Consider the following 22,785-nt stretch of genomic DNA (forward strand, 5'->3'; position numbering starts at 1 on the left):
GAGGGGGAGAGGGAAAACTACAAGGAACCTAATACAATACACAACTAACATAGCAATACTGTACATTCTGTATAATACCATGTGAAAATATATGACATACAAAATCCTTTTAATTTAGGTAGATTGACTACAAAAAGTTTTTTAAAAGTTTATATAATATACATTTTGACCATTATTAGCAGTCCTAAATATAATTATTAAATTGCTGAGGGGAAAATCTTTCTTGCAAGAATCCAACCCTCATTTGAAGTAATTTTTACCTATAGGTACTTTCCAAGAACACATCTAGTGCTAAATGAGGAATTACTGTATATGAGTAAATATGCTTTTTGGTGACATTACACACTAGGGTAAATAATTTGTTATAGTGTGCAAAAGGTGCCTTTAGGTCTCATATTTGTTATATATATTTTCATCTGAGGTGCCCTAATACCCTTGAAATTCGAAGTGGATACTGGATGAGAGTGGAAGTGTTCCACCTCCACACCAGTCTCTCAAGTGAGTCATGATGCTCAGTTGCTGCAAAGTCCTCACACTTTCAAACTTTTTCTCCCATAAGCTACCTGCTCCACCCTTCTTTAATAACAGGATTGTCCTATGTCAATGACCTAACAACGGATTCACAACACTGAAGCTCAACAAACAGCAGTCAACCTCTAACAGTGCCCACCAATGCTAGAACACTGCTTACACAAAGCAGAAAGAGCCTTATCCCATAAATCGACCACCCTTTTCAAGCCAGACACAAATCCCAAACACATGCTTGTCTTCCTTTCTCATGTCACTCCCAAAAGACATTCTATTTCCTTGGATTAACTCTGGATTGCATGACCTTTTCTCAATCCACAAGCCACATCAGTGCAATGGTATCTCATAAACTTTATGCTTTCACAATATTATCATTCACTACATTTTCTTACCCTAGCTTGGCCTAAAATTACCATCTCTCCATCCTGAATGCTAAGTCGTAACAGTAGATTCTGGTGCTAGTCTAAATGTGCTAGGGAAACGATGCAAAGCTGTCACATTACCTTTTTCTGACAATGAACTACATGGAACTACGAAACTATGAAAGGACAAAAATTTGGCCCAAGTTAAAATGAAAAGTGTATACTTAGGGACAGCAAAAGGAAATCTCTGAAGCCAGTTTATTTAAATGACAATTAATAATTCTGGGCCAAAGTGGGTTCCTTTACAGCACTATCTGAACTTAAACCAGCACCACACATTAACACCACCACCACAGAAATATTGGGACTGCCTCCTCCCCATCCTCACTTTACCTACCTCCACTAGCTATTCAGATCAACTACCTCAACTAATGCGAACTTGTTCCCTCTCCAGCCTCAATATTGAGCTGACAGCAGAGATTAAAACTAGAATATGGTGCTAGTTATGAAACGTCTTATGGAAGGGACAAAGAGCCACAGAATTCCAATATTCTGCCACTGAGCAATTGGAAGTATGCTGAAAAATAATGAAAATGCCAGTCTACTCAAAATGGATGAACTATTCAAAGTAGTACATGACCTCTCACCCACCACTGCCCCATAATCGTATCACACACACTCCCCCCCCCCCCCCAAAAAAAAAAAAAAATCACTAAAGGCCAAATGGGAACTACATCCCCAGGTTTAATAATCACACACACACAAAGTCAACCTTCAACCAAATGAAAGGAACTCCATTGGTCCCACCCTGCCAATGGCCGTCGTTACGAACCATGTTTTTTTCCTCTCTCTCTCTCTATGTTTTATACAGTAATCAATACCTAGCCACATACCCATTACAATCATCCAACACCACCACTACACAGTCTATCAAAATACTTTACACACACACCATTTCTCCCCCCCCCCCCTACCTAACACAATCTCCATCCAGATGGAACTGTGTTGTGAAATTATATGATTTTAGTTTCACAAAGCAAGTCATGGCCTGACCCCCCCTATGACTGAGGTTGACAACCATCTTTTATTTATCTTTACTTTTTAGTAAATCTATTTCACATTGTACCTGGCCACAAAAACCATTCAAAATCTCTAGCCAGGCGGTAACCCTTCATGAACCATTGCCAGACTTTCACTCTCCAAACGTTACCCTACCCCAGGAGACACAAATACACCCTGCCAGACTACAATGTGGCCATCATTACCCTACCCCAGGAGACACAAATACACCCTGCCAGACTACAATGTGGCCATCATCCTTCCCTGCCATCCACCCTTCAGAAACTGCCTTACCCAGAGACACAGGTACACCTATACTCTTCTTTCATTAACTTGACCTAAAACTGCGATCTCTCCATCAAGATTGTTGAGTTGTATGAATACATTACCACCAGAATATGATGTTTGTCACGAAGAAAATGCTATTGAAAGGATCCAGAGCCATAGTATTATCTTTTTTTGTCACTGATGTGAGTGAAATACCTGCTAAAGGACAAAAACCTGGGCCAAGCTGGAGTACAGCTAGACTACAATACTGTACAGTCATCATCCTTTCCTGCTTCAGTACTAACTCAAAAGTACAATCCACACACAACAGAATCCACTACACCCACACTGCAATGCATCCCCTCACACCACAACATACTCACCTCATGCATCACACTATCACAACACAGAAAATCCTTCAACTTAACCTCAGCAAACGATCCCCGGGAGCGACCAGTTAAGTGACTGTCTTTCTGCAGTCCAGTGGGTTCAGGTTCAGATGAGCCTGGGTTGCAACCACCATCACTCAAGTTTACATTTTGGTCCATATCAATACCCCAACTCTTATTTCCACTGACAAACATATGAGGTACAACCCAGAAACACAGAATGAGAAAGCATGAATATGGGAAAACTATCATCAATGAAGTGGATCAATCATCATCATCATCATCATCCCAAAAAGTTTTTCCAATTAAGGATGACATAAAGCAGGGCCCCAAAAGAAGAGGAAATAACATATGGAGTTAATAAACTGCAAGCCCACTGAAAAGGGCCTGACACTCATTCACTCATCATTCTGGTCTGGGATCCTTAGACAGATTTATTCCACTAAAAATATAAAATAGGAGGGGAATGCCAACCCTTGCTGTGTGCCCCTCCACACGTAAACTCATGCAACCATCTTGTCTCCCCAGTAAGTTTCCTAGCCCTGTCAGTTTCCTCTCTTTCTCACACTCACATTTTCTAATCCACATTCTTCTTGGCCTAACATGCCACTTGTACCCTGTTCACCACCTCTTATGGATCCACTCTCTCTATATAATCATACCATCCAAGCACACACTTCATCTCTACAGTACATAAGATTTCCTTTCTCCAAATCTTCTTAGTTTTACAAAAGGTATGTTCAGCCTAACCTACTTTATTTTCCACCATATAATGTGCACTTTGCCCAAAAAAATTAGCTTAAAAAATCACCCAGCTCATTTTACATAAAGGTTTTGATTTGTGAGAGGCCTATGGGATGCAGTGACTGGTACTCACAAAACCCTGTTTGCCTGAATGGCACAAATAACAAAATATGAGAGCTGTGGCCACCAGCAGTCAGAAGCAGATCACTCGATGGCCTTACTAATTATTTCTAATTATTTCAACGATTCAGACTTAGATGAATATGCACTGTCATTAGGGCTTCATAAATACACAGGAAACTAAGCACTCTGTGAGTCAGATATGCACACTTATGGAGTAGCTGCACCAAAACAAATGCATCGGTACTATGTAACAAGAGACAGCTGATCACCTGTTAGCTAACATAAGGTGGCAGTGAAAGATTACTATCTTCCCCCACAACCTATTGAAGGATGTTGAATACCAATAATTAGTACATTTAACAGAGTATTTTTTTCCTAATACCCCTTGCCAAATCACATTATACACCAGTGCACATTATATGGAGGGAAATATGGTAAATCATAATACTGCCTACAACACAAAATAATCTGCTTGACATTAAGTGTGGGTTTCTGGGCTATTCTGCGTCAACAGATGTTAGAAAATGACTTTGAGAGGTAAATTGGTTCTTTCACACACACACACAAAAAAAAAAAAAAAAAAAAAAGGCAAATTTTAAACTTGAAAAGGGAGTTTCTACTACATTATGTGACTTGAAACTCACAAAGTACAGTATAAAGAAGGATTTAAATCCAATGGGGCACCTCAGGATATTTCCATACAGCTATTAAAACAGATGGGGATGGTAAGATAATGACACATTTTTGCACACTATAAATATAAGTGCAAAAAGAAAAAAATATACAGTATTACAATTCGACAGGAGTACAGCAATCCCCCAATTATCCGTCATAATTTAGTTAATGCAGTACTACCTCCCAGCCCCTCCGTGGGGGTTTTAATGCCTGTATACTATTCCAACACTGAGAAAACAACCCCAAACAGATTACTCCTAATAAAAAGTATAGTACATCATGATAAAATACGAAGTTGCTGTATACTGTACTCACCATACTGTAATACTGTAAAAGATTTTCTTGAATATTCCTGTGTGGTTAGTGACATGGTCAGCTGATGCCATAAAAAATGGATAAAGCTTTAATTCTGCCAGACTTTTGTATTTCAAATAATTATGTTTATCAGTTAATGTGGCATTGGATAAAGGGCAGTTTACAGTAGAAAAAAATATCATTACGTGTCAATAATAAAAATGTAAAAACAGTTAATGTGGCATTGGATAACTGGGAGTTTGTAGTAGAAAATTCTTTTTACATCATGTCAATAATAAAAATGTAAAAACACATAAATAACTAGTCAGTTTGTTTTCATCCGACAGAACCAGGCAACTTTTATAACAAGAATATTAAGTCAAGAGTGCACAAAATTCAATAAGGTTTAGTGATGAGGATAGTGAGCTTCCTTGACTACTAGTCAAATTAACGCTCCAATATGACTGCACTTTGCCATCAACCAAGCCAATGACCATCAGGTGAAAAACTGACATATTATGTGGGGGGGGAAAAAAAAAAAAAAAAAAAAAAAAAAAAAAAAAAAAGCACAAATAAACCTATGCACATACATAAGAAAATGTACAGTCGGCCACAGGCAAAAAATATTAATACAAACTAACTTAAGCCACATTAATAACAGAGGTTTCCACAAATGTTTGGAAACAATTCAGGATGCTCATTAATCTTTGACATAAATGAAGGGAAACGAACACAATATGCTCATTAATATCTGACATAAATGAAAAGAACAACTCAAGATGCTCGTTAATCTGACATAAATGAAGGAATATCAAACTGAGGATGCTTGCCATTTTTATATTTCTATGTGCTATTCAGGACAGTTTTTTATGTAGAGATGAAGGAACCAGTGGCAGGAAGACTGCAATGTTGTTCACGCCAAAAATAAATGTCTAGATCCATTAATTTTGAGATTTCTACACACACTGCATTCAAAAGACTGGAGGTCATGGGCATAGGGAAATACAGTAGAGACTTAGGAAGACAGTTCCAGAAGAGGCCTGCTGCATTTTAAAATTTTCTAAACAAGGACTACTCTTTCCTATGGCAGACTGTGCAGTACATCACTATAACAAGGCAACAATAAAAATGCAAAAATAACACATCATCACAAGAAAACAGGCATAAAATGTCAAAACCAATCTCAATTTTTCATGTAGGATTAAATAAAAAAAAATGCCAATGATTATTGGCAGCTAAAAAAAAAACACTAGCTTTTAAGAGCAAGTCCTCTTATACGACACTTTAGTTTAAGATCTCGTGGGCTGCTAACACCTTAAAGTTTTACTAATGCCTGTTGTTGCTGTGGTCCCAGACTCATCAACTATTCCCATGAACCACAGTGAATGGTACAGAAACTAATTACTGGAATTTAATGAAAGAAAAGGCAATACGAACTTCAAATAGATGAGAAGTATGTTCGAAAATCAATTTTACAACATAGACTCTGATATTTTTTGTCAGGTGAGTGTGCATCTTACTGCCAGCAGTCTGCTTTGGACAATTATATGTACAGTATATATTCTTAACCAAATTTCTCAACTCATTTAGCAACACCTCATTGAGTGTGCTATTCATGTATAAAATCAATGATGATCAGCACACAGCGATAAGCTACACAATATCCAAAAACTAAATGCATACTGACACTGTTTTGCTTAGTCAGGGAGCGAATACTCCATCATAAAAACACTGAAATTGGCGATAAATCAGTTAAAAGAAGTGGTTTCGTTACAGCACTACTACAGATAAATCCGGGACCACAGCAACAGCAACCCCCAGTTTACTGAACCATAATACAGGGCTGCCAATATATATTGGGTATGGTGTGGGAATGGCTCAGTCTGCTGTGTGGGTAATGCAGGAATTTTGACTAACAACAAGCAACTCAACTATGCTCCATTCAGTTTAACTGGGCATTAAATTACCATCTTTCCTTTGTAGATCCCAAGTTGAAACTACAGTGTATTGAAATATGGTGCTAGTCATGAAGAAGTTCTATGGAAAAGATGTTGAGCCACAATGTTAATTCATTCTGCTAGTGAAGTATGGGAACTGAATCTGCATATGGACAAAAATTTGTCCCTGTGGTTGTTTAATTTGCATAAGGATAGAGTTATAAAAGAGATAACAGGCAAGGTAGTGGGTGTTGGAATGCAATCAATGGATGCAAACAAGCAATTGCTATAAAGATAGGGTAATGGGAAGTATAAACTAATGCAGGACAGACACTGGCAATACTGACTGAACCATTCTCCACATCAGTCATCATTATAAGCGTGATCATAATCATCATCCTGACCTCGTTTTCCCACCTCAGGATGGGGTAAGGTATGATTTAGAAAGCAAGGGAAAACACATGAGAATCAGACATTTAATATACGGACCACCCTGTATTTTTTAAAACCTCTCATATAGTGGACTTACTGCATCTGTAATGTACTGTACAGGCATGTGTGAAAGTTTGCCAACAATACTCTGCCAGCATTATCTTTTATTCCATATTTACTATTCTTTCCAAAATGACAGTAAAATTTCTCCCCGAACTCTGTTTATTGGTGTTTGAGACAAACATCTTCACATGGTAATGATCAGGTAATGAAGCAGCCAAATTATACTGATATTCCTCAATTCCCTTACAATTCCCCAACAGGAGGATGGTATGGACTATGAAAGAACAATAATTTTAATCTGCAGCCCACATCACATAAAGTATCTCATATAACACCTTCCATTGCTACAGCTGGCAAAGAAGTGTCTACATACTTTTGCTCATGCTCAGGACAGGAGTCTTGGTACACGTTTTCTAGCCTTTGGCAGGAAACGGTTCTCCAGTAGTTGTCTATAACTTTAGGTTGCGTTATTCGGATATGGCGAAGATATCTAACTCCTTTCAGCTCAGCTGGCAGCAGGGGGTACTGAGATGGGAGGTATGATTTGACTACTAATGGGGACTCTTTCTAACTCATATATAGGTTTGAAGAATTTTATGCAAAATAGACATGTTGTGACTACACTGAGTGACAAGCCATGTGGCTTCTTGCTACCCAGGACATAATTTACTACACTTGGTGGTAACATACAACCAGACACACAGTGGTGTAAGGAGTTAAAATGTTCCAACAGGATGTAACCCACAAGGGATTACATCTGTGAGTAGCTCAGTTCCAGGCCTCTTTGCAAAAGGAGAAATAATAAATTGGTGAATGAATGGGTGGCTGTGAATATGTTGTTCAGTTTCTCATAGATATGAACACAGTGGGCAGCATCCCACTGACAACAGCCAGATAAAGGCATCAGCTCATCATTGAAGCACTGCATGTATTTAAAAAAAAAAAAAAAAAAAAAAAAAAAAAAAAAATCATAGCAACCCCCCTCAAGAAGCATGACACCTCCACACAGTCTAGGACAATGTGGCTGTCACAAATGGGGTCTCTGTGCATGTCTCAAGAAATCTTCCTCCTGTGTGCCACTAATCCTTCCAACAAAAGGAGTGAGAACTACTCCTCTTTGTACCATAATTATTAGAACTCCAAAGCCCCACACATACTGATGTTGTAATTGATATCTGAGTGGCACACAATGGTGGGTTGTCTGTTCTGACAGTGATTTACCCCCCCCCAATCATCCCCCAATTCATGGAAACCCCATGGGGAGTGCAGGGACCTGGGACCATAGCAGCAAACAATGCAAAAACTTTTTTTCATTTAGATATGATTTTACTGCGATTTATCTTCTAGATATAGGCTTTTCATTTATTTACTGCCAGCATAAACCAAAATCTTTTCACTCTGACTTGGCTTTACTGGGACTGATTTTTCAGATGCAGACTTACCACTCTTACTGATAAAATAAAATTTTATTAACTTATGTAGTACTCTGCCGCCTTATGTGATAAATGGAAGTCAATCATACACCATACTTGTCACTCGCCTTACATTTTTGGCAAAAAAATCTAAGCACTTCCAATTTCTGTTCGATGTTAAGCATATTGTAACTGCTCCTCTTGGTCCATCATCCAATCCTATGTTGCCCCACAAGAAGCGTAGGTGCCTTGGGATAGGCAAGTTGGTCCTGGCATCATCTTGGTACTGCTGAATATAAGGGGGAACTGACTGCACATGGCCGAGGTTTGTAAACAATGAGCAATGACATCACGGGGTCACTTGGTGTGAGTGATTGAAATGGAAAACGCAGCAACGATCTCAGAACATTCAGTAAATAATCTGAAATACAGAAAATGCTGCAGGGTAATATCAATGAAAACGTATCTTGGTAAATGGAGGTTTTTGGAAAACTGATCATCAGATTTGGAAGGTTGCAATATATACCAGAAGAGAATGCTAATCCAGTATGCTAACCTGATGTGCCTAAAATGAAAGAACTGGACAGACTACAATGTTTTGTGTCCACTGTACACTGTGCAATTACATTAATTATGCTAATAATCAGTCAATAATCACATGCATAATTCATTGGGATGTCTTCTCTGTGGCATAGGAGGCTTGCTAAGAAATGATGTTAGGAAATCACAGCCTCAAAGAAGACAAGCCACTTTCATTGTACTAACATCAGACATTCTTAAATCAAGAGAAATACTGTATTAAAAAAAAAAAAAATAATAAAAAAAAAGGGGGGGGGGGAACCATCTACCTCATAATTTCAAGCCTTCGTCTATCTCAAAAATTCTGGAAATACACCTACTGGCTATTTATCTTGCAATGTATCTATGTAATGTTTATCTATCTCTCTATCTATCTGTGCACCTATCTAACTGTTTATCAGCTTGAAATAATGCTGAGTTTTTGCAATATTCTAACAAACAAACTGATGCATATTACGAAGTGCAATGGAAAGGTTATAGAACTTATCTACTACTGGTACACCTAGGGAATCAGTTTACTATGCTCTTGTTACTTTAACCTGGCCTACAATTATCCATCCATATCTCAGTAATAGTTTAGCAAACAGAAAAATGCTAGTCATGAGGCAGTGCAATGGAAAGGATGCAGATCTGAAGTATGGAGGATGTATATCTACCACTGAGCTCCATGACAAAAGCTGGTAAAAGGACAAACGCCTGAGCTGCTACGGTGAAAGAACTTTGACAACTGAGCATAGAATAAAATAAATGTTACAGATTATCATCCTTACACCCCCAAGAGTCACTCTCAGTTGAATACAACCATCTGGTGTTAGGTGGAATAAAGATGGTTGCTCTCCCACTTAGGAACATGGCTATGATTACTGAAAACACACCACCTTGAGATTATATTAGTCTTGTGGCTACCGTGCTACGAAGCTGCCAGCCTGACTGTGCCAGGAATTGATTCCTGGCATTGCATCATCATCATTATCTTTGATGTTGATTAGCATGTAAAATGAGGGCCTAGGTGAAGTACATGGACTTGTATACCATAGTGGTGGAATAATTTGCCACATGGTCAAAAGCCTAAGTTATGGAGCTGATCATCACAATCAACATCAACTTATCCATGACCATCATCTATAGTCATCAGTGCAACCTCCTTTTTCCACCCACTGATGGGGTGAGGAATTATCAATAACAATTCCTAAGTAGGGGAGCAACTATTAACACACCCTGTCCACATCAACTTAGCTTAAAAGTGATATGGAATGGATGCAGAGTCACAGTACTGTTCTTGTCTTTTGCTACTGAAGAACAAAATTCTTAGTATTTCATTTTATATCTATTTTATATTTATTTTATTCTTTCTGCTACAGCACTGATGATTTTCCAGGTTAGTAGTGTCCTCTAGTAATGGAGGGGTTAATGAAGGTTATATACTGTATTACCAACCAGTCCAAGTCTCTCTGTGTCTGAATAAAATAGCCTACACAGCATGAATAGAAAAAAAATTCGCCCACAGCTGGCAAGCTGTCAATATATTCAGTGCTGTTCCTTACCTGAGATATTAAAGAAAATAAATCATCATCCAAAACTTTTCCCATCTAAGGCTAAGGTGAGGTACAGGGTCTAGATGGTAATATATAAAATAAAAGATAAATAAATATATAAAAATTACATTATATTTGTGGTAGGTGGTTGCAACCATCATCAACTCACTTGATGTAGTGCTGCCTACATTTTCCTTCACCATTATCATTCTTTCTCTGTGTCTGTCCTCCTGTCTTCCTATTTCTCCCATCTCTCCTGTCACTTTTTATTTTTATTCTTTCCTTTTCAGGTGGCTTTACATTGAATAACAAACCTAATGGTTTCCTGTAAAACGGAAAACCATCAACAACGCCTGGTGGTAACCATATAACTAAAACTAACCCTTATGTGTTCCCTGCATGTCAACAAGTGGGTTGGCAGAGGGTTAGTGCCCCCCCTCCATAAAACCACTTAACTCAAAAACAAATGGCCACCCTTTACAGGATTATGGTGTCTGGCTATAGACTGATACACATTATACATAAGGCTAAAGAGTAATAAAAAACATTAAGATATGCAAAATACAGATAAGAAACAGAATACTAAGTAGTTAGTGCTGTTCTTATTTGAGAAAAAAAAAAAAAAAAAAAATCTTGACAAAAAATAAACCATGAAAAAAAACAAAACAAGGGCACTGACTCAGTAACTAGGCTGATAAGTATACCCTGTACACACAGAACTATTCCATAACATCCACCTGAAGATGAGATAAATATGCTACAATCATTCTGCAGACATGAGCACTAACCCATCATGTGATTGCCGAGGTAATGAGTTGGCACCTAGGCCAAACATATGCTATCACTCTTCTGTTGCCGCATCTCCACCAATTAAATCAATGCCAGCACACTCGGTCTGTCAATCCCCTGCAAATAAATATCAACAGTGAGAATCATCATTATCATCATCATCATCACAATCACCACCACCACCACCACCACCCAGCCACCCAATTAGCTGTGAGTAAATATGAAATGGCAAACAAATGCATCAAATTGATAGAATGATCTGTTGATCCATTCAATTCAGTTTTATTATTCTTGTTGCTACCAGATGATTTTTTCATTTTAAGACAATGACAATGACTGGTTAACCCCCTGAAAATGGTCATTTATTTTACTCTTGCTACTATGGTTATTATTTTTTTTTTCAGCCTAAGTACCCCAATAATGCAGTAATTAATGAAGGATATATACTACCCCTCCAGTTAAAGTCTTTGTCTATATAAAACTACACTGATAATAATTTTTGAAAAGTGTCACCAGACTAAGAGAAATTAATCCTGGCTGCATAACAGCCAAGGTCATTACCATCAAAGAGCAAAAACATACTGGTATACAAAGATCTAAACTTCACAAATACACTATAACATTTACTTCTTGCCTTATGGCAGATCTAGGTGTAATGGGGTTAAGGCTACATCTAACACCTCCAATAAAAAAAAAATAATAATAATAAAGCTGTATGGAAGTTGCAAAGAACAAAAAAATATGCCATCAGAGTGCGGGAATAATAATATAATAATTAAAGACAACCGTCAAGGTTTCTAATTACAGTACATTCCTATATACAGCCAACCCCTACTAACCTGTCCAAGCATAAAAGGCTGAAGCTAAGGTACCACAGTCCAGGAAACTTAAGGGGTAATGAGTACCAGCACATTTAAGAGTATATGAACAGCCAACCTTCCTTCACAGCAATGATAAACTTCTTGGGAATCAAATCTACACTATGCACGGCCATCACTCCAACTAGGGCATTATAACCATTAAATCAGGGGGAATAAACTTCTTCAATACAATAAACTCTTCCTAAATCGAATATAGTCAGCTGGTATCCAGAGCAACATAAACATGCTATTACTGTGAATGGATTACAGAAGACAGTACACAATCATCATTACAAAGGGTGTAACCTATCTATCTATCTATCTATAGCCCGACGCACTAATCCCGAAAAGGGTGGCCGCAGACAAAACGCCTCCAAGTCGCTCTGTCACCCACCATTTGACTACCCTCCCCCCGACTCACCCCCCCTCCCTCATATACCTCTCTACTCCATCCCTCCACCTCATCCTCGGTCTAGCCCTCCCTCCACCTCACCTACATACACCCTCTTAGTCAGTCTTTCATTCTCCATTCTCTTCACTTTTTTTTTTTTTTTTTTTTTGTCCGACTCTGGGCATAGGCTTCACAGCCTGCTATCAAGGCCCAGCAGTCCTCCTACATACCATACACCTCTACATGTCACCACTTCGGCGCTAACACCCACCGTCCATATCGAATACATGCTAGGGCTGTCTCATACAGGACTGGTGTATTGGTATTAGCAGGGGTATTTTTACATGTCGGCGGGTCTTCTGGTAGATCAGTAAAGCCTGATTTAATGAAATTCAAATCCTTAAACTGTTCCCTGCCCCAACCGGGATTCAAACCTGAGTCTGTTAGGACCCCACAACGTTCCTTCACTTCTTCATTTGTCAACCTGTCCCTCCATATCACTCCACATGCTCCTCTCAAGTAACTCATTTCCACTGCTCTCACTCTTGACTTGTTCCCCTCTTGCAAGGTCTACGCCTCGCTTCCATACATCAGGGTATAAATAAAATAATCTAGTGGTAGCAAGAACAGTTCTGTATACCATACGCTGAAAATGTTGTTGGGAGGTTCACATATAAGTTAACCAAAAAGGATGTGTCCTAAGCTAAATAAAATGGTGGCAACAAGAATAAACTGTTTGCATACTGGCAGTGGTGCCACCTGGTGTCTGCTGATGAATACAGTACAGTACATCCCCACAGTACGCGAGTTTCGAGTGCGCGATCCCCCTTGTACGCGTTTTTTTTTTTTTTTTCTTTTTCTTTATTAGTACGCAAATTGAATTCCTTGTAAGCGAGACAGGCAGCGAAGAGTGGCCCAAATCCGAGGTTACCCCAAGTACATGACACTGCCTCCCCAAGATGTGATAACAGGTAAAGGTTTGTCTATCTATTGCCAGATGCCATAATCCCATAAGGAGTGGCCATTTGACTTTGAGTTATTGGTTTTACGGGGAGGGGCACTAACCCTCCACCAACCCACTTGTTGACATGTAAGGAGCACGTATGGGTTGGTTATATGGTTACCACCCAGCGTTGTAAATGGTTTCTTGGCTTACAGGAAACCATTTGGCTTGTCACTCAATGTAAAGCCACCTGTAAAGGAAAGAAGAACAGTAAGAAGTGACAGGAAAGATAAGAGATATAGGAAGAGTGGAGGGCAGGCACAGAAAAACGATAAAGGCTAAGGATGAAATAGGCAGCACTACATCAAGATAGTGGATGATGGTCGCCACCACCTAACACCAATGATTTACCTAGTAAAGCCATGATCTTGTAGGTTTACTTTATCTTAGGTAATATGTCTTGGATAGTTTCCCTGTATAGTACAATATTTAGGTCTGAAAGGCGTCTCAAGGGCTGCCCATGAAGGGGGGTGCCGCCCATATGTAATTTTTCCCATAAGTTTATGTATTCACAGTATGCGAATTCATAGTACGCGACGTCCTCTGCCACCCATATAGCCGCGTACTAGGGGGATGTACTGTACTGTATATATAACTGAAAGTCTTCACTGCAAGCATGGATTTTTAGGCTGAACAAGTGCTTGTAACTTTTCTTAACCTTTATTTTTTGTTATTTTATATTCTCTTGGCATGTATCACATTGATATTTTACAAGGAATCAAGTGACTTAGGACAAATACAGCTGGGTCAAGCTCAACAGAGAAGATGAAGGATGGCCAGAAAAAAATTCTGGTGCACATATGTAAGACTGTGCTCCAGATTTTCACTTCTATATAGTAAACTAACGAACAGTATTGAAAGAAGATTTTGAGAAGGTGAAAATACTGTATATATATAGAAACCCACCTGGTTCAAACTCGGGAAGGATGCAGAAGGATGGACGAAGTAATTTGAAGTGTTTATATGTATGACTGTAGTACAGATTTTCACTATTTTGTTATTTTATTTAGTAACATTGACACTACTACTGGTAACTGATTAATAACACTGATCGGTGATATAAATAAGGTGAGTGTGCATTTGAGTAAATATGACTATATCAAGTTAAGGTTTTAGTGGGTGTTGGTTAGGAGTTATAATAAGAAATATTAGTCTTGCTCTTCTAAAACAAGGGTGCTTCTTACACAGTGCAGCATCTTATATGCTGAGAAATACCATAAGCCTCCTCTTTGTTTTCTCAGAGATATTGGGAGATTCCTTACCAGAGGCCATTTTTCATAATCACATGGGAAAAACACTTGGCAAAGTTGAGAGACATGAGACGCACACACAAATGTCTGAACACAATGAAAGACGCCGAAAGGCTGTAGCCAATCATGTGTGACAGCGTGTATGCACAGATGCCAGTCCCACCTAGGCCTACCAGAAGTAGTCTTAAAATAGCCCCACTCATCACCTATTCTCACCCCCAAATCTCCAACCTAGCCCAAGTGGGTGGGAAAAAACTGCCAACCTTGGCAACCGTGTTTTGAGTCACCCCATGTGCAGGGAGCTGTCCATAAGGATAGTGTGATGTACCCCACTTAATGAATATTGTTGGTATAGCCGACAGAAAGCTTGGTGGTCTTCCTGGTGTTCATTAAATCCGATATTCGTTGTATTGATGTTCGTTGTGTTGAGGGTCTACTACACTGTGTTTAATCTAGGTTGGATGAGTGCATCTACTGGTCTACTGGTGGAAATATGGGGGGGATGGCCAGGTACAGTAGGGTACCCAGTTATGCTACAGGACCAGTGTAGGGCAAGCAGCAGTTGTTACTGTTGTTGTACTATCCCTATCTGTTTGATCAAGCAGACCCATCAACTGCAGGTAAACAACTGCACCTGCAGGGCCATCCTGTGCAGTTAACCAATGTTCCCATATGGCTGACAGTGTCTCGCCACAGTGAGGCACTGGGGTTAGTAGGGAAGTTTGGTTCCTTAGTGGAAATTGCATATACATCTCTCCACCCAGTTGGCAGAGGAACCATAGAAGTCTCCATGTCACCCCATTATTTGGCTATATGGGTACCACCCAGCATTGTAAATTGTTCCCTAAGTTACAGAAAACCATTTGGTTTGTCACTCAATGAAAAGTCACCCAAAGTGGGGAGGAGAGTAAAGAAAAAAAAAAATGACATGAAAGATGGGAGAAACAGGAAGATGGTGCATGATAATGAAATTGCACGATAACGAAAGCACAGAACCTATGGGATTTATCATAATTGGTAATGGGGTCCCCAACCTGTAAACAAAAATTTTCTTTTATGATTTACACCCACTAAATACATACATACTGTTAGGGTAAGTAAAAAAAACACTCATAGGCATGGTTAGGTCAACAGTAAGTGAAAAGTGCACACTAACGAAGAAACATGTACTGTAACACATACAGACCCTGAGATGGGCTTGAGGAAAAGGGTTTTAAGGCTAGAAGATGGAGAGCTAGTGGTCTCCACCACCTGGGATTAACTCCTCGAGGAGAACCTCACCTTTGAATCCCTCAAAGCCTCAGAAATCACAGATTTTGCACCACCATGGTTGGCAGAAACCACCTTAGATGTGCAATATTTTTTTTTTTAAAGCCCAAAAATGTGATAACAGCAGGAGTGCAAGTTTTCATTTAGGAGTGATAACAAAAACTATTATAACCAAGGGATCATTAGACTGTATATGAATGATATCACTGCTATACTGTATATTTTTTCTTTTGTTACAAAAAATTTAAAGTAGCTATGTCAAGTGTGAACGCTAGTATATTATTTACTGGATGAACTGGCACTTTTGAGGAACAAAAAACCAGAATATTATTATTATCATCATTATTATTACTATTCCCTTACTGGAAATTTTTTAAAAAATGCACACATTAAACCAAAATAACAACAATAACAATGAATAAAGGCTACCAGTTCAAAATATCTGAAATATTTATAAATGTAAATAAATATGTACAGGTAGCTGGTAAATGGTGGTGATCATCATCCACTCACTTGATGCAGTGCTGCCTACTTCTTCCTTCACCTTCATCATTTTTTTGTGTCTGCCCTCTTCTCTTCCTATTTCTTCCATCTTTCCTGTCACTTTTTCTTATTCTTCTTCTTTTTCAGGTGGCTTGACAATGACGAGCCAAATGGTTTCCTGTAAGCCAGTACACCATTTACAAAGCTTGGTTTCACCATATAACCAACATCAGTGTTCCCTATGTGCCAACAAAGGGTTGGCGGAGGGTTAGTGCCCCACCCGTTCAAAAACTTAAAGTCAAACAGCCACCCCTTCAGAGATTATGGCGTCTGACTATAGGCAGACAGTTAGATACTATGAACTTATGAAGAAGTCAAGTGAAAAATGCCTGTAAAGGAAAATTTTAAATATTAATGGGGAATAATTAAAAGCAATCTGTGTAGCTATTGTAATTATTCAGGACAACAATGTCTCTATGGGTCAGGTTAGGTTTTCTATAATGACATAGTTTTTCAGACTCGTTTATGTTATTTACTGTTCTTTACGAGAAAATACCAGATGAAACCAAACCCTCTAATTTTTAACAATATCCAGCTCAATCCTGCATCACCTTTAAACATACTTGGGGTTTCATTCTCTTGGGATTTATCTTGGAAAGATCATATTACCTCTCTTGTAAAATCTGCTTCCAAGAGATTAGGTGTGTTAAGCTGACTACATGTCTTCTTTACCCCTGCACAGTTGTTGACTTTATAAGTGCATTTTATTCGCCCCTGTGCAGAGTAGTCTACAACTCTCATGTATGGGGAGGTCCCCCATATACAGCTCATCAACAAGGTGGAGTCAAAGGCATTTCATCTCATTAACTCTGCTCCTCTCACTGGCTTCCTTCAACATCTGTCTCTTTGCTGCATTGTTGCATTTTTATCTTTTTACTATCACCACTTCAATGGTCACTGCTCCTCTAATCTGTCTGCTTGCATCCCTCCAGCACAACAGCGGGTGAGTAGCACCCATCTAGCAACAAACTCTCATCCCTTTTCTGTCCAACTCTCTAATGCAAGAGTTAACCATTACTCCCAGTCCTTCATGTATGCAACAGGTCAACTCTGGAACTGTCTCTGTCTGTATTTCCTACTACCCATGATCTGGCTTTCAAGTGCAGTGTGTCCAAGCACCTCGAAATAAACAAATCTTGAATTTGGCTCTCTGTTATCTTGTTTTTGTTTTTTCTTGGATGCAATTTGCAGGCTCCTGACCTGCAAATTGCATCCTTTGGTTCCTTCTTTCTTGCATTAAAAAAAGAAAACAAAGAAAAACACAATACCGGAAGATAAATAACCTAATCCATAGAGGCAGGCTTGCTTAACCTGCCGCGTCCTGTTGACGTATATATATGTCCACACGTTTTGTCACTGTCAGTCCCGCTGACATAAACATGCATCAATTGCAAGGTCCCTAATTTGCAAAATTTGCAATTTTTGCGTGTGATTTTTGGTACGTATACGCGGGACACCTCCCTCTACAAGATGCCAGGTAGGGACAATGCCTTACCCTGCATGACCCCCCCCCCCCCCGCACGCCAGTGTCTTGGCAATTCACCTGTTACCAGTGACCTGGCCAGTAAAGAAATGTCGTGCCACGGTACAAAATTCAGGGCCAAAGTGATTCCCCAATCGATGACAATGTGGAGGATAAAGTTTGCATAGCATCAGAGGAAGAAACATTCAGAAATGATGATCAGGTAATATCGCCAAAGGTCAGGTAAGTTGATGTGTGAAACAATGCTTATACTGCCTATATTACTGCGTGAAAACCAATACACTTTCGTACTACATATAAATTCGTTCCAAATAAATTAAACACCATTTATGAGTGGTGTGGAATAATTACCCTCCCATACAGCTCGTTTTCTTTCGAGCCCGCCTAATACAAAACCCAGTAAGGTAAGGGGTACTCCTACCTGTATAGAGTATTTTAAACCTCAGGTGAGCGATTTCTCTATGAATTTTCGATGTTTCTCACCAAAAGCGGAGGTTTGAGCCAAAAAATTTTTTTCAAAAATTGGTCGGGATTGGGGGGAGTCAGTGGTGGAAAATCGGTTGGGATGGGGCTGGTTAAATAATTACCTTAAAAATACATAAAAACTGGGAACAAATGTTTGATGAATAAAATAGCAATGATTGCCAGTGAAAAAAAAAAAAAGCAATTATCTGTAATTCCCATCATATATAGGGGTGAGTTTAGTCACTGACCTGATAAATAGGATTATTTATGAGTGTGTTGTCCCAGATGATTGGCTGAAGAGTGTAATTGTAAATGTGTATAAAGGGAAGGGTGATGCCCTGGAAAGAGGAAATTATAGAGGTATAAAGCTTTTAGATCAGCTAATGAAGGTAATGGAGAGAGTTTTAGAAGGTATGATTAGAGAAAGAGTGAATATTGATGAGATGCAGTTTGGGTTTATGCCAGGTAGGGGGACCACTGATGCCATATTCATTGTTCAACAGCTTCAGGAAAAATATAATGGTAGGAGAAGGGATCTTTATTTTGTTTTTGTTGATTTGGAAGAGGCCTTTGACAGAGTCCCTAGAGAGGTGGTGAAGTGGGCAATGAGAAAGCTTGGCTTGGAGGAGTGGCTGGTTAGGGTGGTTATGGCCATGTATGTGGGTGCTCACACCCAGGTGAGAGTGAATGGAGATTTGAGTGATGAGTTTTCCGTGAATGTTGGTGTGCATCAGGGGTCAGTCTTGAGTCCCATGTTGTTTATCATGGTACTTGAAGCCCTTTCACGTGACTTTAGAAACGGACACCCATGGGGGTTGTTGTATGCTGAGTGATTTGGTGTTGATTGCAGAGAATGAAAGGGAGGCGGAGGAAAGGTTTAGGAAGTGGAGAGATGGTATGGGGCAAAAGGGTTTAAGGGTAAATGCAGATAAAACAAAAGTGATGATATCTAGGGTTGGTGGCGGTACTGTCAAAGACAAGGGAGAGTGGCCATGTGCAGTTTGCCACAAGGGCGTGGGAAGTAATTCCATCTTGTGCGGTGTGTGTGATAAATAGGTGCATAAGAGATGTAGTGGTATCAGAGGTAGACTGCGAGATAATGCTGATTTTAGTGTACGGCGTGCCGGGGTGAGCAGGTGGAGATTGTCAGATGTGAAAGGATTGAACTTGCTGGTGAATCTCTTGAGTGTGTGGAAGAGTTTTGTTATTTGGGAAACATGTTGTGTGCTGGAGGTGGGGCTGGAGCTAGCTCTGTGGCTAGGGTGAGAAGTGGTTGGAAGAAGTTCAGGGAGCTCTTGCCTCTCCTGACATTGAGAGGGCTCTCCCTACGTGCTAAGGGGTCTTTGTAGGCAGCATGTGTTAGGAGTGTAATGCTGTATGGCAGTGAGACCTGGGCAGTCAAGGAGGAAGATACTCGCCGCCTCAGACGTACAGAAATGACAATGATTAGGTGGATGTGCAGTGCGTCCCTGCGTCCAAGGCCTGGAGGGGCTGGGTTTACAATGGAAGAGTTGAGAGGTAGGATGGGACTGGAGTATATTGATGTTGTGATGAGGAGAGGTAGACTGAGGTGGTTTGGACATGTGGAGAGGATGGGGGATGATAATTGGGTGAAGAAGGTGAGAAGTGTTAATACTGGGGGTGGGGTTGTGAGGGGTAGACCGAGAAAGACATGGGACGAGGTCATTAAGTGTGACCTTAGGGTTAAGGGACTGAACAGGGAGGCTGCAATGGATCGTGCAGCATGGAGAGCCGCCATTAGGTGACCTAGGCCGACACATGCAAGCATGTTGGAGCCTTTAAAAACGAAACGATAACCAGGAATAAATTATAATAAAATTAATGTACCCGGTACTGCACATACAAATCAAGATCCAAAACTGAGGGCAAATTACACTAAAAATAAATAACAATAACCATTAATACACTGGGAAAAGGCACTGGATGGTAAGAGTGGAGGTCTGGGCTGCCTGTTTTGTGAAACTTGATTACCCACCCAATGGTCACCGCATCAACTCGTAACATTCAACCTGACTAAGCTCCTGTTGCTGAGGAAAATAACGAACTTCAGCATAATTGAATGCCATCAAACTGCATTTTTGTTGTCCAAACTGATGGATTGAATTCGAAGCCATCTTCGGTGAAACCAAGCTGCATCGTATTTGTTGGCCAAAGTGATACGAAGCTGGCCCAAGCATCTGTCGTTGAAACCAAGACTGTCTTCGTATGTCACCCCAGCGTGGTTGGGAGCGGTCTTCGTACAGCTTGGGAAGATTGAGAATGGCCAGCAAGGACAAGGAAATGATAAATATCATGAAATTAACACGATGTACATAAAATTAGGGTGCAGGTGGCTAATATCAATAACATACAAAGCCAATTTAGCACAAATAACAGCTACATGTAAATTGCATATTCGTCAGATCTTCAGTGAACCTCTCTGTTTACATTGCAATCAACAAGTGTAGTTTTTCGGTTGGTTCTACGTAACCGGCACTGTTTTTGCGGTCAGAAACCAAGCACCCCAAGACATGCTTCGAATCTCAAGCTCCAGCTTGGACGACAAAAACACGGCTTAGGCAAGCATTTCTAAGAAAACCACTGAATTTATAACCATTAGCAAGCACATATAACCACAGACATTTCAAAGATTAATAATAAAACCCTGACTGAACCCCTGACATGTAAATATACAAGGAAAACTTAAATTAATGTAATATCCAGTAAAGGCAAACTAGAATATTAACTATACTGAAATTAAGAAACATTCATTTCGGTAACAATACTCCACTTGCATGTCTACCTACCGGTACAAAATTTGAAAATACTTCAAAAGAAATCTCAACTTAACCCTTTTAAAATAATTAAATACAAGTAGTAATTACAACAATGCTGTAATATATATATATATATATATATATATATATATAGTATATATTTTGTTTTGGCAAACTACAAAACAGTACCATACATATTAATTATAGACATAATTTTCAGTTAGTAGTGAGGGATTCTTTGGCAAATTACCTAATATCAGTTTACTGAGCTAAAAACATACGACCTCCCACATCTTGAAAATATACAAAAACAAAAATTTTGCCCACGCATACTCCATACCGGTATTACCATACCAACCCATCTCTCTTCTCCTTTCTCTCTCTTTCTTGCCTTCACCACACAACCTTCACACCACCATACTTCTACGTAAATAAGAATAACATGTAGCTCGCACATACCATCGTAAATATTATGTGATTTTCTCTGCCCCTTCGTCATCTGCCTCCGTCTTCGCAAAACATAATGGCGTCTTAGGTATGGGTCGTGTAATAAGTTTTAATTTGCTTTATCTCTCCAGGTTATAGTACAATATTTATTAAATTACTTGATCAAACTGTACAAATACTACAACAAGACATGTATATCTGAGTCAAAAAGTTTTAAAATTATATCGTAACTGTTATAATATAGTGTTACCCCCAAGCAACAACACGAATCGTATTTGATGCACAAACGTTTTCCCCAAATCCCTGAAATTTTTTTAAAATCATATTCAATTGACAATTTGACAACAACTAAAACAACATTAAAATTACCTACATAAATCTGCTTAGCTGGAATAAAATTTCACGTTCTATGGAAACTGTTATTCTGATATGTCATCATATTCGAGAAAACTACCCGACAAAAGTTACCTAACGCCTTTAAATCTGCGCTGGAATAAAATTTGACGTTTTATGTAAACTGTTATTCATTCTGAAATGTCATTGTTATGCTACGTGCTCAGAGCTCAACTCCTTGCTCTCTGAGCACAAGCGACTGATCTGGGGTTCCTTTCAAGTTCAAGACCGGGTCTAGAGCGTGTAACTCTGTAAAGGAACAGGGCATAAAAACTCGGGTCAACCAACCTTACAGTACACGTATATAACCACAAAGATGTACAATGCTGGACACAATACAGTACACAGACTAAACACACTAACAAGGGCACAGAGGACCCGAGTTGGGCTACAGGTGACTGGGCGCTGCAGGTGTCGTCCAGGGATGGGGGTGGGGTCCCGTCAGGCGTGCTCTCTCGCAGGAGGCACGGGACCACCGTTAGGGGCCGGGTCATCCGATGTGGGCTGCTGGGCGGTGTTGAGGGAGATCTTTCCCTGGTGGGGCCTCGTTGAGTGTGTCGGCCCTCAAGACTGGCCGAAGAGGGCGAGCAGGCGTGCTTCCCTGCGCCTGCTCCTGCAGGAGGACCACTTGTCGGTTAGGCTGGGGAGGGCTCGTCTGGGAGTCCTGGGAGCACCCCTGGGTGCCTGGGGGCTGTGGCCTCACTTTGGTCGAGAAG

General features: G+C 39.7%; 1 protein-coding gene across 1 annotated transcript in view; it reads right to left on the reverse strand.

Moving 5' to 3' along the window:
- The window catches only part of LOC145403759 (uncharacterized), a 74,581-nt gene extending 52,018 nt beyond the window's left edge, over nucleotides 1-22,563 (reverse strand). Inside the window, exon 1 of the mRNA XM_080275437.1 lies at nucleotides 22,433-22,563. Coding sequence (XP_080131563.1) covers nucleotides 22,433-22,563 — 131 coding nt within the window. The remainder of the gene's footprint in view (nucleotides 1-22,432) is intronic.
- Nucleotides 22,564-22,785: the final 222 nt, after the last annotated feature.

Source organism: Coenobita brevimanus, chromosome 61 (assembly GCF_032717465.1).
Source record: "Coenobita brevimanus isolate Jiangsu-jjx chromosome 61, ASM3271746v2, whole genome shotgun sequence".
Classification (NCBI taxonomy): domain Eukaryota; kingdom Metazoa; phylum Arthropoda; class Malacostraca; order Decapoda; family Coenobitidae; genus Coenobita; species Coenobita brevimanus.